We start from the raw sequence: 13,723 nt of genomic DNA, 5'->3' as shown, positions 1-13,723 counted from the left end.
CCTCTGTATCATGGCTGAAGTGCTCTTGAGCAAGGCACCTAACCTCCAACTGCTCCCTGGGTGCTGTAGCATAGCTGCCCACTGCTCTGAGTATGTGTGTGTGCTCATTGCTCACTTGTGTATGCATGCATGTGTGTGTTCACTGCTTCAGATGGGTTAAATGCAGAAAGGAATTTCACTGTGCTTGAGTACACGCGACCAAATAAAGGCTTCTTCTTCTTCTTTTAAGGGTTAGGTTGGAATTAGGTGTAGGTTAGGGTTAGGGCAGCACAGTGGTGTAGTGGTTAGCATTGTTGCTTCGCAGCAATAAGGTTCTGGGTTCAGCGGCCGATGGCGGCCTTTCTGTGTGGTGCTATGTTCTCCCTGTGTCTGCGTGGGTTTCCTGCGGGAAACCTGCGGTTAGGTTAACATGGGGCGGCCTTGGGCTGAAGTGCCCTTGAGCAAGGCAAGGCACCTAATCCCCAACTGCTCCCCTGTAGCACAGCTGCCCGCTGCTCTGGGTATGTGTGTGTGCATGTGTGTGTTCACTGCTTCAGATGGGTTAAATGCAGAGAGGAATTTCACTGTGCTTGATCAGAATCAAGTTTATTGCCAAGTACATTCTCACGTACAAGGAATTTGCTTTGGTGATTGGTGCTTGAACAGTTAAAGTAACTTTAAACCTCGAATAAAAACAGAAGACTCTGAAATATACAAATTTGAAAGTGGACAAATTTAAGGGGTATGTGCATGAATTATTGAAGTCCAAGCTGTACAGTATGTACAGTGTGATAAAGTGTGTGATAAAGTTGTACTTCTGTTCTTCTAAGGGTTGGGGTTAGGCATTTAGTTGTGACGGTTAAGGTTAGGGGAAGGTGCTATGGAATGTACGGAATGCATTATGTGAATGAGTGTCCCCACAAAGTACAAGAATGTGTCTGTGTGTGTGTGCGTGCACACGCATGCGTTTTTATATACTATTGGGGACCAAATGTCCCCACAAGGATAGTAATATCTGACAAGTTTGACCTTGTGGGGACATTTGGATGGTCCTCATAAGGAAATTGCTGTTGTGTTTTTAAAAAAAATCAAATATAATTAAAAAAGAGAGCCAAAATTTTCCTTTTCATTACTGAGGTTAAGGTTAAGGTTAGGTTTAGGTGCAGGCACAGCATTAATTAACTGTAATAATAATTATGTCAATGGAAGGTCCTCACAAGGACCATGAAACAAACATGTGTGTGTGCATAATTTTGTGGGTCACTATAAAGTGTGAAAACAGTAGAGGAAGTTCTGTAAAAGTGCGTATTAGGGATGTAGGTATATAATGCAATGACCTCTGTATCTGTGTCTGTTTAATGCTCCAAATATCTGTATCTGTATCTGTATTTGAACTCAAAGCAGGCTTAAGCTGGATGTTTTTAAATTATTATTATTATTATTATTATTCAATTAAATTTAATAAATACTCTACCACTACACCCCCAGGAACAGTGAAACAAACACAGAGGTAGAAATGCCAGCACAGTCGGCACAGTCTGTGAATTCTGGCTCTGACAGTTCCTCAACCTCAGTTAAAGTTCATAATTGATCTCAACTAGTGATGTGTCTCCTTGTGCAATTGCTATTTCCTTGAACTTCCGCATGATATTTTCTGACAAATATGTCCCCAAATACTGTATAAACAAATTATTAGCCTAATATAAAGCAATTCACCCCTGCCCAGGCAGTCACTAAAGATGCTGTAAATCATCACTCAGTGGGTCTTTGTTTGTTCTGCATGAGCCTGAGCCCACATAAAGTAAAAGCCTCCTGCTCACATGACTTTGTCGCATCCTGCGGGATCCCAGTACCAATATACACCTCGAGACTCAACCAGATGTCCTGTTAGCCTTTCTGGCAACCAACCCCACCTATGACATGTATTTGCTTTGACATCACTTAATAGAAACCCAGATGTCGGCCATGCTGGCGCATATACAAATGTTGGGTCAAGTGACATTCCATAAAAAGCACTGTCACGCGTGCACAACTCTCTTTGTTTTCCCACTGCTTTAAGCGTTCTTTTAGCTATGCCATATCTTTGTGCTGTATATGGTTGTGGTCACAATAGTACTCATGACCGTGGCACGTTCCGATTTTTTAAAATTCTGTCCGTGATTTGGAAAGTGGGCGAGGAAACTCTGAGGCTTAGTATGGAGAGGAGACGAGCACGGCTGAACAACATTGTCAGGGCTGATCTAACAGAGGCGAAAACCCAAACAGCTCGTGTTCACAGTAATCATTTTCTCTCAGGTGAGATTCAAAAGCTTTCTCAATAATATCACGGAAGAATTTTATTTTGTGTTGCTAGAATTTTGCAATAAAATGAGCGTTCTCTTGTCGTAGTTCACTCGGTTGTTGTTATAATTTTAACGTGTATTACCATTTTGCTTCTAGGGGCGCTAGCAAAATTATACAATAGAAACAATCCAGACTGGGCACCCACTCAGAAAATGGGCTATGTTTCGTCCAAGGTCGGACTTGATTCTTCGGCAGCCAAACCAGATAGAACGCGATATCTGGGTACTCGATGGTCAGTAGAAGCGTCTTATCTTCAGAAAGGTCTGACTTTTTAAAAATAATATGAGCCAAAACCCACACATATCTATCTTCTCTTTGTTTTGAATCTTCCCTCAACCATTCAAATCGTGGTAATACTGAGAAAATTCAGCACTGTTGACAGACACACTTTCAGCGACTGCCATCCTAGTTGCTTTGTATATCCACCATCATGGCGGATGCTCATAATGTAGCACATTTTGATCACGTGGTTGCAAGCCATCTATACCTTTACTGTAGTAACTCTTGCGCAGTATTTCCATGTGTTTGGTGGGTCGATCTTCTAGAGGGAAGTATCGATGATGTTCAGAGATGAGTGCGAACTCCCGGTTAGCTTTGACCTGCTGGGCTTTGAGAGCAATAGCCTGCTCTAAAAGCCTCAGGTTCCCCCTCATCATGTCATACATCTCTGACTGGTCGGCCATCATTGACTGCTCCTCCTCTTCATCATTCCCATGTTCATCATCTTTCTCTGATTCCTCAGACCGCACCTCGATGATCATGGGAGCTGCTGAGGCCTGGCTGGACATGCAGCTCTGTGGTGATAGGGGTTTGCAGGTATTGTAGTTCTCCTTTTGGGAGCCCTGAGTTACAACTTTAACAGAGGGGTCAGAGAGGTCATACAGTTCCAACTTTTCATCTTTCATATCTTCATCTCTGTCATACTCCTCCTTGCAGGTTTGCTCTACCTGTTGCTTCGTGTCATCCTCTGGAAGCTGATTACTGGTCTCGTCTGTGAAGTACTGGTGGTCTGACTCTTCCTGTTTTCCATTCTCTTCCTCTTTCACCATCTCGTCCTCTGTTTTCTCATTTATTCCATTCATTGTGGATGTTTGAGCTGTTGTTTGGCTTTCATCTTTCTTTCCATCTTGCTTTCCTTCATTATTTTCCTTCTCTTCTGTTCTAGTTGAACTATTCCCCTTTGCCTCTATTGCTACACACTGTTGCCGTTGTTGTTGTTGTTGTTGTGGAGCTGTGGTATAGTTATTTTGGCTGCTGAGGTGCAGTAGAGAGTTGGCTACTATGTGCTCATAGTTGGAAAGATCATTCGTTTCAACTGATTTAGCCTTCTTTGTGCACGATGCCTCAATGATCATGCACTCCTCTGTGGGAAAAACAGAAAATGAGAATTATGTATTTGCTAATAAATGATGTGTTACTAACTGTAACAAATGTGTATCAGTTTTTGCCAGCATGAAACATCAAAGCCGTGTGTATGTTTTGGGAATTATTACCATAAATGTAACAGCTAATAATGCATTCTTTTAACTGTCAGGATTGACTTGCTTTCTTGTATTTCAAGGCTACAGACTCTAGTTGTCACCGAAATATGATACATGGCTGCTGCACTTTCAACACTCGCCTCCATCACCTGCTTCTCCTTCATTGGTGCTGCTGCGCTTCACTTCCTGCTCTTCTTCCCCTGTGCATCCTTCATTGCCATACTGCTGATGCATTTCACTCTCTTCTTCCTCATCCTCTTCCCTCACCTCCATCTCCTCACTGCTCCCCTCACTCTCTGCATTAAAGCACCCATCCATTGCCAACTTCAGTGGGTGGGACTTCCTCTTGGAGGGCAAGTGATTCTCCTCTGACTCCTCCTGTAGCCTCCTTTTTCTGGCTATGGGGCAACTCATTGGACTGTTGGAAAAGGACAGATAGCAAACACATCAGAGAAAATGCCATTATAAAAGCCTGCACAGACAGTTCATACTAATGGACCAAAGACAATGTTAAAGTCACACACACCAGGCAATGCAAGGAGCACATACCAAATAGTGAGAGCAAATGAAATGAGAACTAAAAAAAAAAGTGCCTTCGGAGGGCACTGTGAGAGCACACACCCAATATACATCACAGTCAATTAAAGGGGAACTGAAGGCAAATTTTTTATGATCAAAGTTCTATTTCTCATTTTATTAAATATAGGAATGCATTTCTGACAGCTATTTTGTCACTGCTATAGCAAGTTATGAGTGTTTGAAATATGCTATATAATATATCAGTCCATATGTCAACGCAATGGCTGTAAACGAGATTCGTTGAGACGTGTGTGAGACATCGTAGGATGGAAGTAAAACATACAGCGGAAATCAAAGTGACAAACATCTGCCAACGTTGTCAAAAGACGCGCGTGCCCTCTTTTGAATGCTGACGTAATCAAGCCGGAAGTTCTGTTTGTTTTGATAGCAATCAGGAAAGTTTGAAAAAAGTAGGCAGCAATCGTCATTTAAACTTGTTTTTGTGCAATATTTCATCTGGAAAACAGTTTTCAAAATGGCGGCACTGACGCCTGGCTGACACTTCAAGTTTCGAAATCTCGCACAAGTCTTGAGAAGATCGCGCGGATAAGCAACGCCTGCCGTGGACCAAACGAACTAAATTCAACATGGCTAAAAACCGAATAGGCCAATAAGTATAATATTTAATTGCAATTAGTTGCCAATATGAGTCATGATATAAGGTTACTAAAACCGAAAATGTAATTGAATAACACTTTAATTAAGAAATAAAGCAAGTTTAAAAATGACTTCAGTTCCCTTTTAAGTGGAAAACTTAATTATGCCACTGTGAAAGATAGGGATGGAGGATGAAAACGAGGGATGAAATGAGCATAGCAGCAGAGAGCAAAATTCAATAAAACTCCCAGGTAGAAAGTGTAGCTATTGAAGCAAGACTCTGTAAGATCTATAAACATGTAGCTTCAAAAATGCTTCCCTGAGCAGATACATATATAAATAAACACAACAGTAACGTGTTTACAATAAGCTAGAGATATGCCTCAATGAACGGCAGAGAGACAGAGAGAAACCCAGAAAACTACTACTGCTACTACCACTACTAATAATAAGTTACATTTATATAATGCCTTTCTCAAATTCAAGGTCGCTTTACATAGGTCAAAGAAAACAGAACACACACACACACAAAGTTGCTAAAGAGTGGTAAGTTTATGCACTGGTGGAGGAGGAGAAGTGTTCATGAAACAGAAAGGTTTTGAGATGAGATTTGAAGAAAGGAAGGGAAGAGCAGTCATGGAGGGGTTGAGGGAAGGAATTCCAGAGCTTGGGGGCCATGGCGCTGAAGGACCTGCCACCCATGGTAGAGAGTCTGGTACGTGGGACAGCAAGGAGATTATGGCTAGAGGATCTGAGAGAGTGGGATGGAGTGTAAGAAATAAGAAGGTCACAGATGTAAGGAGAAGCAAGGTTATGGAGGGCTTTGAAAGTGAGTAGTAGGATTTTATACTTAATACAGGACAGAACAGGTAGGTAGTGAAGCTGAGAAAGAATGGGAGTGATATGAGAAAGGAACTAGAGACTAGCCCTGTGTCCGAAATCACTCTCTACTCACTAGTGGACTATATAGGGAGTTCGCCATTTTGTAGTGCTGTCCGAATGTATAGTGAGAATTATTACACCCTATATAGTGCACTCAAAGTGTCCCACAATGCATCATGAAAAGTAGTGTACAACCGATAGTCACTAACCAAGCAATATATCCCATCATGCATTGCGGTCGTGCTGAAAGAAATCAAATCAAAAGCCTCAAATTTGATTTAATAAAAGCCAGCGGCAAAGAAGGAAGTATTCAGCCTTGATTTAAAAGAACTGAAAGATGCAGCAGACACAAAGTACTTTGTATTTATTAATTTGGGAAATACGCTCAGTATAATATGTATTTATCACAAAAAAACTTGCACGTATTTATTATTTTGAAAACCCACCAGCCGACTGATCTGGCATGTTTTAATTGTGCGACAGTAATGATGTAAATACCAGCACGACGAACTCGTGTCCAAAAGTGTTTTTTCATTTTATCAATGAGCTCACTGTATAGTCCTCTATATAGTAATTCCCTATATAGTGAGTAGGGAGTAGTGAACGAGTGAATGATTTCAGACATGGTAGGAGTGATATTAGAAAGGAACTATGAGAATGAGAAAAGAACAAAGAGTGAAAATCATACAGAAAAAGTCAAGAGGATAAAAAGTAGAGTTTCTGAAGACAAACCTGACAAATATGACCATATGGCGATATCGAAGAAGGCTTAAAAGTGTAAGGAAGGGGACTATAGAGAACTACAAAAGGCTCTATAGACAATTATAAACTACAAAAGACCTTATGGGTACTTAATCTGTCATACCTTCTGTGCCGTGAATATTTGCCACTGATATGACCAGAACCATTGCATCCTGGAGTGGGGCAGCTAAATGGAGTCAGAAGTAGTTTGATTCAGTTTTTGATTCAAATTATTATTATTATTATTATTATTATTATTATTATTGTCCTTTTGGACAGTCCTGCCATATTCAGTGTTTACCACTGTTACACTGCAAATTTCCACATTATGTCCACCTACACCTTCCTAACAACGAGCTGACAGTTCATGGCATGACCTGCACAAGTGAGTACATGAGAAAGGGCCAGAACCTACAGCAGGGCCATTTATATTTGCCATGCAAAATGATAATCCGCGTTCATGCATATGCATGAAAAAGCAGGTTTATCCATAAATTCCAGATAGGATGCTGTTTAAAAAATAATGTTATTTCAGTCATAGGCAGAGGAGTAAACAATGAGGATCTAATCTGAGGTGCAAGGTTATCCAATCCTCTCTAAAACATCATATTCCTTTTCAAACAGTGCATTGGTGTTTTGTGATGAATAACTTGAAACATGCAACTTAAAAGTGATCAGCCATAATGGGAGAATGATGGCATATTTGTGTACATAGAGGAAATCTGTCTTACCTCAGCTCCTGGACCATAATCTCAGTGGGGGCTGCATGAAAAAAAGCATTAAATATAGAGTGTAAAACAATAACAACAACAAAAAACAATCAGATGAAGTGTAAGCACAAATAACAGCAGAAAACAGCAATCAATAAATCACAAACACAATTAACTCCTTGGAGGGCACATGCAGCAACATATATGATTGTATTATCAGGCAAAGCAGACATGGTCACGTAAATACACACACATATACAAACACACATGCCAAGAACAACTGATTCAGCCACAAAAAAAAAAATCCAGGGCTGATAAGGAATAAAAAGTGCAACTATATGCAGCCTTCAGCACAAGACTGTGATTAATTGCTGCTGTAGAATTAAAGACTGAAGCTAAATTGCAGTAAGCAATAAGCTTAGCATTGTAAATCAATACTTTTGAGTGCAGCACTTATAGTAGACAAGTAGGGACGGAATAAAAAAATTATATATATATATATATATATATATATATATATATATATATATATATATATATATATATACACTATAGGTTCCTGGGAAAATGCACCATTTTAGAGCTTGTCAACAATACAGAGAAACATTTCCAAAATAATCAGTAGAAGACCTGAGAAGTGTACTACTATTATTGTTTTTAAATCAAATCAAATCAAATATACTTTATTGTCCCTGTCGGGGCAAAGTGCTACAACGGCTGCACAAACATACAAAACAAAAAAAAGGACAAACAATACACAGAGTAATACAGAATGACAAAGAATAAAAGAATAATTTAAAAAATAATATATTGCAACCCCCCTAAGACTGTAAAAACAAGAGTCATCAGGAGATGACATATCCCCCCCCCAGCCCCCCACATGAAACCCATCCATCCATCCATTATCTGGAGCCACTTATCCTGTTCTGCAGGGTCGCGGGCAAGCTGGAGCCTATCCCAGCTGACTATGGGTGAGAGGCGGGGTACACCCTGGTTATCTCAGGGCTGACACAGAGACAAACAACCATTCATATTCACACCTATGGTCAATTTAGAGCCACCAGTTAACCTAACCTGCATGTCTTTGGACTGTGGGGGAAACCGGAGCACCCGGAGGAAACCCACGCAGACACGGGGAGAACATGCAAACTCCACACAGAAAGGCCCTTGCTGGCCGCTGGGCTCGAACCCAGGACCTTCTTGCTGTGAGGTGACAGTACTAACCACTACATCACCATGCCGCCCCCACATGAAACCCCACTCCAAATTTTACTAAGCTGAATTGGTTGCCATGGAAATACAGAAAAAAATTAAAATCACAGAAATCCCAAAATGTCAAAAGGCACAACTCCTCTAGTCACTTAACATAACTGTCAGGTTTCGTGGGAAAGAAAAAAAATTCCTCATAGTTTTTGAGTTATGCTCCGGAAACTAAAATGTTTACAGATGGACAGACAGACAGATGGACAGACACAGTGATAACTATATCCCTCCGCATTATATGCTGGGGGGATAAACAAACAAAACTAAAAAAAAAAAAACTAAAAAAACCCTAATATTTTAATTCCTAACTAATGCTGTGTCTGTTTGATTGTATCCTTTTAATAAGGTTTTTTTAATGAAACACTCTTTTTGAATGTATTATTAAGCTATCTCCACACTGCACTCTAATCAGACTGTGCTTCTTACACAGAAAAGAAAAGAAAAAGGTCTAGAAGGTCAGCAAACACAAGCAGATCTGTCTGAATGGGAATGAAAACTGACGCCTTGCTGACCAACAAAAGTGATGCTTTGCTGACCAGCAGAAATGACTCAACAGAGAGAGAGAGAGAGAGAGAGAGAGAGAGACAGACAGACAGACAGACAGACAGACAGACTTACTTCTTCCTCCCTTGGACCGTGTGCATGCACGCTTGTCATCAATCTCCAAACTCATCTGGGACAGAGGGAAAGGACAGAATCAAAGCACCATTCCTCAGGCAGAGGAGAAATACAAAGTTCAAGTAAAGACATAAATCCAAATTTACAGCCTCACAATAATAGACGGTGGTACAACACACATTTAAACACACATTACAAGTATTCCCCTATTTATTTATTTATTTATTTATTTATTTTCTAGAACTCAATCTAAACTCTCAGTACATTGCATCCCTCACCTTTTTCACCCAGAGAGAGAGAGAGAGAGAGAGAGAGAATGTGAAACTGCAGCAAATAAAAACGAAAGCAAAAAGAAAAAAAACATACTCTATGATCTCTCTTTCTTTCTCTCCATCATTTCATCACCCTATAATTTACTGCACCTGAACAATCAATATGATTGGATGGTGTGCTGGGGTGGTGGTGGGGTGGTGGTTATGCTGTATTTCTCAGAAAAGCCCATTTATGACTGAGGCCCCATGTGAAGCTTGAGTGGTTATTATAATAGTGTGCATAAGCATAGGGCTAACAATAATACAAACACAGTCACTCCAAATCACTGTAATTCTTTTCTCAGAGTCGACTCGCTCCCCATCACTACACTGTGCTTTCTAGCACAAAGGAGCAGGTGTCGAACCCTGTTTCACACTAAAACACACACATCCAAACTAGAATGTGTTCCTGCTAAAGCTATTGGCTGTTTTTAAGGCACAATAGTGCCATTAGCCCTGATTACCCGGCTGTGTTCAAAATCAAATGGAATCCATGCAAATGCCCTACATCTCCCTCCCACTGACCCTTCCTGAACCCCACTCCCACTACACTTAGCCACTTTGTTGGAAGAGGCTCCAAACCTGGCAGAAGCACACTAGAGTTGAACACAAGAGTTTCTCTTTCACTTGGCCCCTTTTCTCTTTTGCTCTTTCTTCCCTCTTCACCCTCTCTTCCTGCTGATCGCCGACTTTTGAGAGTGTGGGATAATGAGGATGTTGTGTGTGATTTGGGTGTGGGGAAGGGATAAAAAGTTGGTTGTGTTTGTATGTGTGCACATGTGTGGGGTGTGGGTGTGTGTATTAAAGGGGTTGGGGGTTGTATCCGGGTGTACAGGTGCGGCGAATGCCTTCTCTTCCTCTCTCACACACGCTCTCATTGCTCACCCTCTCACACTCATAACAAGCCTGCTTTGTGCTTTCCGATTCGAGCTTGGAGATTCACACATACTCAACTGGCGCGGGAGGAAAAGTTTGCTTAAGCACTTCAAAAAGCCCAGCTCACATAAACCCTGGCATTGTGTTGAAGGTTGTGCATGCGTGCGTGTGTGTGTCATTCAATGGCGTAGTCTGTATATCCTGTCTGTCCTTCGGAAACTTCCCTCTGACCCCCAAACACAAAGGGCCGAGACAGATGAGTCCACTCCATTCTTCTCTCCTTAATGATGATACTGTGCTGCTTTTTCTTTCTCCTTCTCTCCTTCTGTCTCTCTTCATTCATTCCTCCCTCCTTCTTGGGCTAATAGTCAATACAAGAATCATACAGACACTAATAGAGGGTGTATTGCTTTCATGTTTGTGTAACCATAGTTACAAGCACATTCCTTTCAAATAGGTAAGTACATCAGAGTTCACATTCTTTTTTTTTTTTTTTTTAAATTCCACCTCATTAAATTTGTATGTGTGAGCCTGGTCCATTTCATCTGCATTTCCTCGATCTCTTACAAAGGCCTTTTAATGCATGTTCAGATTATGTCATTTGTCTCTTTTTGAATTACAGCCTTTGACTGCTAAAACGTATATTAACCAGAGAGGACGAAGAAGACAGAAGTGAGTAAGAAAGACACGTTGCAAGATGTCAACAGAAAAGCCGTAGGTTTTCATTAGCCAGAATATAGGAAGGATCGTGCATCCCTTGAGGCTGTGTGCTGCATTATTAATTTTGTCCCTCTCAGCTTTGGGCTGGCTTTGCTTGCGCTCTCTGCGCTGACAGCTCTATGTAAATTGCTGGCTGGGGGCAATGACTCCACAAAGAAGGTCACCTCTCCTCCCCCGGTGTGATTAAATGAGCCTTTTATTCCCTTCCACATTTTTACAAGAAGAGCACAAAACCCACAGTAGTGAAGTGACAGGGCAACTGACGTTCCTGAAAATTACCTGCAGACAGAGACACACAATTACGGGAGTCCAATGATGTCACCAAGGAGATCCATCATGCCTGTCCATCATAGGAAGAGGAGGAGTGGATTTAATGGGCACACTTGGGGCTTGACTGACAAGAAGTGGGGGTTTGTGTTTGTGTTTGTGTGCGTGCGCGCCAGTGTGTAGTATCCGTAAATTACGGTGATACATGTATATAATTATAATACTATACTTTTGATTCCACAGTACATACTGAAAAAAATATGACTATTCTGACATTCAAATATTATCTTATTTTATACCTCTCATTAATTTTTATTTATTACATTGTAAACATCTGCCAGGTTAATAGCTTGGTTTATGAAACTGATTCTGATACGTGTGCTTGTGTATATTTTCCATATTTGAATTTGTGTGTTTCTGTATTTGTGTAGGTTCATGCATTTACTCTGCTAAACCTCTTGTGCGTGACCACAAACTGGGCCTCAGATGATATTGTTAATCACTCAGACTATATGGCATCATCTAACTGGATGCTTTTAAAAGGAACACATGCTACAGCAAGGCTTTAAACATATCATATCTGATCAATAAATCTACACCATCATGGACAAACAAAAACATATTCACTGGGCCATAGGGCAAGAGTGTTCTCTCTCTCTTTCTCTTTCACACACACATGGCCCCTCCTCTTACTAAACAAGAAAGATGGAAGTCTGTAAAAAAAGCAGGCTGCTCTAAAAAGCATAAAGAAAAGAAGCACTACTTAGAGGCCAAAACACACATCTAAGCATAATTGGTGGAGAAGGGGAGGAGAAAAGAAAAAGAGCAAAGGAGACAGAACAAGAGACACAGTCCATCTTTGTAAACAAAGAACTGCTCAAGGACAGACCCACTGATAATTATCTCCTGTCTTCTGAAGTAATACAGTACAAGGAGGCTTGGAAAATTAAATTTGTAAGAACATGGGGCAGGTAACATCTCGCCTCTTTTGCTTGGTAATGACCTTCATCTGCTGTCTCTCCTCGGTGAAAATAGCACAAAAAAAAAGTTGTATGACTCAGAAATAGAGAAATGGCTCATCCATCTCGATCTTATTGACAAAGAGTACTAGAAGGTAAGACTCACCTTGATTGGACGATTCTTGGGTCTGAGAGAGGGCTGGCAGCAGCTGATCGTGTCTCCTCGCATCCAGCGCTGATTCACCAGCTTGCCCCAATACTCATTCTCTGAGAAAGAAAGAAAGAAAGAAAGAAAGAAAGAAAGAAGATTGATAGAAAGAAAGAACAAAACAAATGGTAAATACCAGCATCAGCACTGGCAGACAGAACAGTAAAATAAGCACAAAGTACTATCAGTTATTCCATTCCAAAAGCAATGATTCAGCAGCGAAAGGGCCAGATCATCCCATCACTGCTCTGAACACTCCAGCATCAGTGCAAGAAAAACACAAACCTTCCTCTCTCTCTCTCTCTCTCTCACACACACACACACACACACACACACACACACACACACACACACACACACACACACTAGTGCATTTCAAACAATTAGAATATCATGAAAAAGTTCAATATTTTCCATCAGTTTTTTAAGAAAGTGAAAATTTTATATATTCTAGACTCACTGCATGTATTCAAACATTTTTCTATTTTAATTTTGATCATTATGGCCTACAATGCAAAAAAAAAAATCCCAAAATATGAGAATATTTATTTTCAAGTTTGAGTACAACAGTATAAATACTGTGTATCTCTCAGTCTAGTTCAATACATGCAACCACAATCATGGGAAAGACTGCTGACTTGACAGTTGTCCAGAAGACGATCATCGACACCCTCTACAAGGAGGGTAAGCCACAGAAGATCATTGCTGTAAAAGCTGGCTGGAAAAGGTGCACAAGCAGCAGGGATGACTGCAGCCTTGAGAGGACTGTCAAGAAAAGTCAATTCAAAAACTTGGGAGAGATTCACAAGGAGTGGACTGAGGCTGGTGTCAGTGCCTCAAGAGCCACCATGCACAGACGTCTTCAGGAAAGGGGCAACAACTGTCACATTCCTAATATCAAGCCACTCCTAAACCAGACACATCATCAGAAGTGTCTTAATTGGGTTAAGGAGAGAAAGAACTGGACTGCTGCTCAGTGATCCAAAGTCCTCTTTTCAGATGAGAGTAAATTTTGCATTTAATGTGGAAATCAAGGTCCTGGAGTCTGGAGGAAGTGTGGAGAGGCACAGAATCCAAGTTGTTTAAAATCCAGTGTGAAGTTTCCACAGTCTGTGATGATTTGGGGTGCCATGTCATCTGCTGGTATTGGTCCACTGTGTTTTATCAAGTCCGAAGTCAATGCAGCCGT

The 13,723-nt window shown here is 40.8% G+C and overlaps 1 protein-coding gene across 1 annotated transcript in view; it reads right to left on the bottom strand.

Moving 5' to 3' along the window:
• The window catches only part of myt1b (myelin transcription factor 1b), a 42,832-nt gene extending 30,247 nt beyond the window's left edge, over positions 1-12,585 (bottom strand). The window contains exons 1-6 of the mRNA XM_060936884.1: positions 12,493-12,585; positions 9,194-9,248; positions 7,334-7,364; positions 6,727-6,789; positions 3,944-4,221; positions 2,810-3,685 (exon numbers count right to left, since the gene is read on the bottom strand). Of these exons, the coding sequence (XP_060792867.1) occupies positions 2,810-3,685; positions 3,944-4,221; positions 6,727-6,789; positions 7,334-7,364; positions 9,194-9,248; positions 12,493-12,555 (1,366 nt within the window). The 5' untranslated portion in view covers positions 12,556-12,585. The remainder of the gene's footprint in view (positions 1-2,809; positions 3,686-3,943; positions 4,222-6,726; positions 6,790-7,333; positions 7,365-9,193; positions 9,249-12,492) is intronic.
• Positions 12,586-13,723: the final 1,138 nt, after the last annotated feature.

Source organism: Neoarius graeffei, chromosome 13 (genome assembly GCF_027579695.1).
Source record: "Neoarius graeffei isolate fNeoGra1 chromosome 13, fNeoGra1.pri, whole genome shotgun sequence".
Lineage (NCBI taxonomy): Eukaryota > Metazoa > Chordata > Actinopteri > Siluriformes > Ariidae > Neoarius > Neoarius graeffei.
The sequence above is the reverse complement of the archived record's forward strand: the minus strand, read 5'-3'. Positions and strand labels throughout refer to the sequence as shown.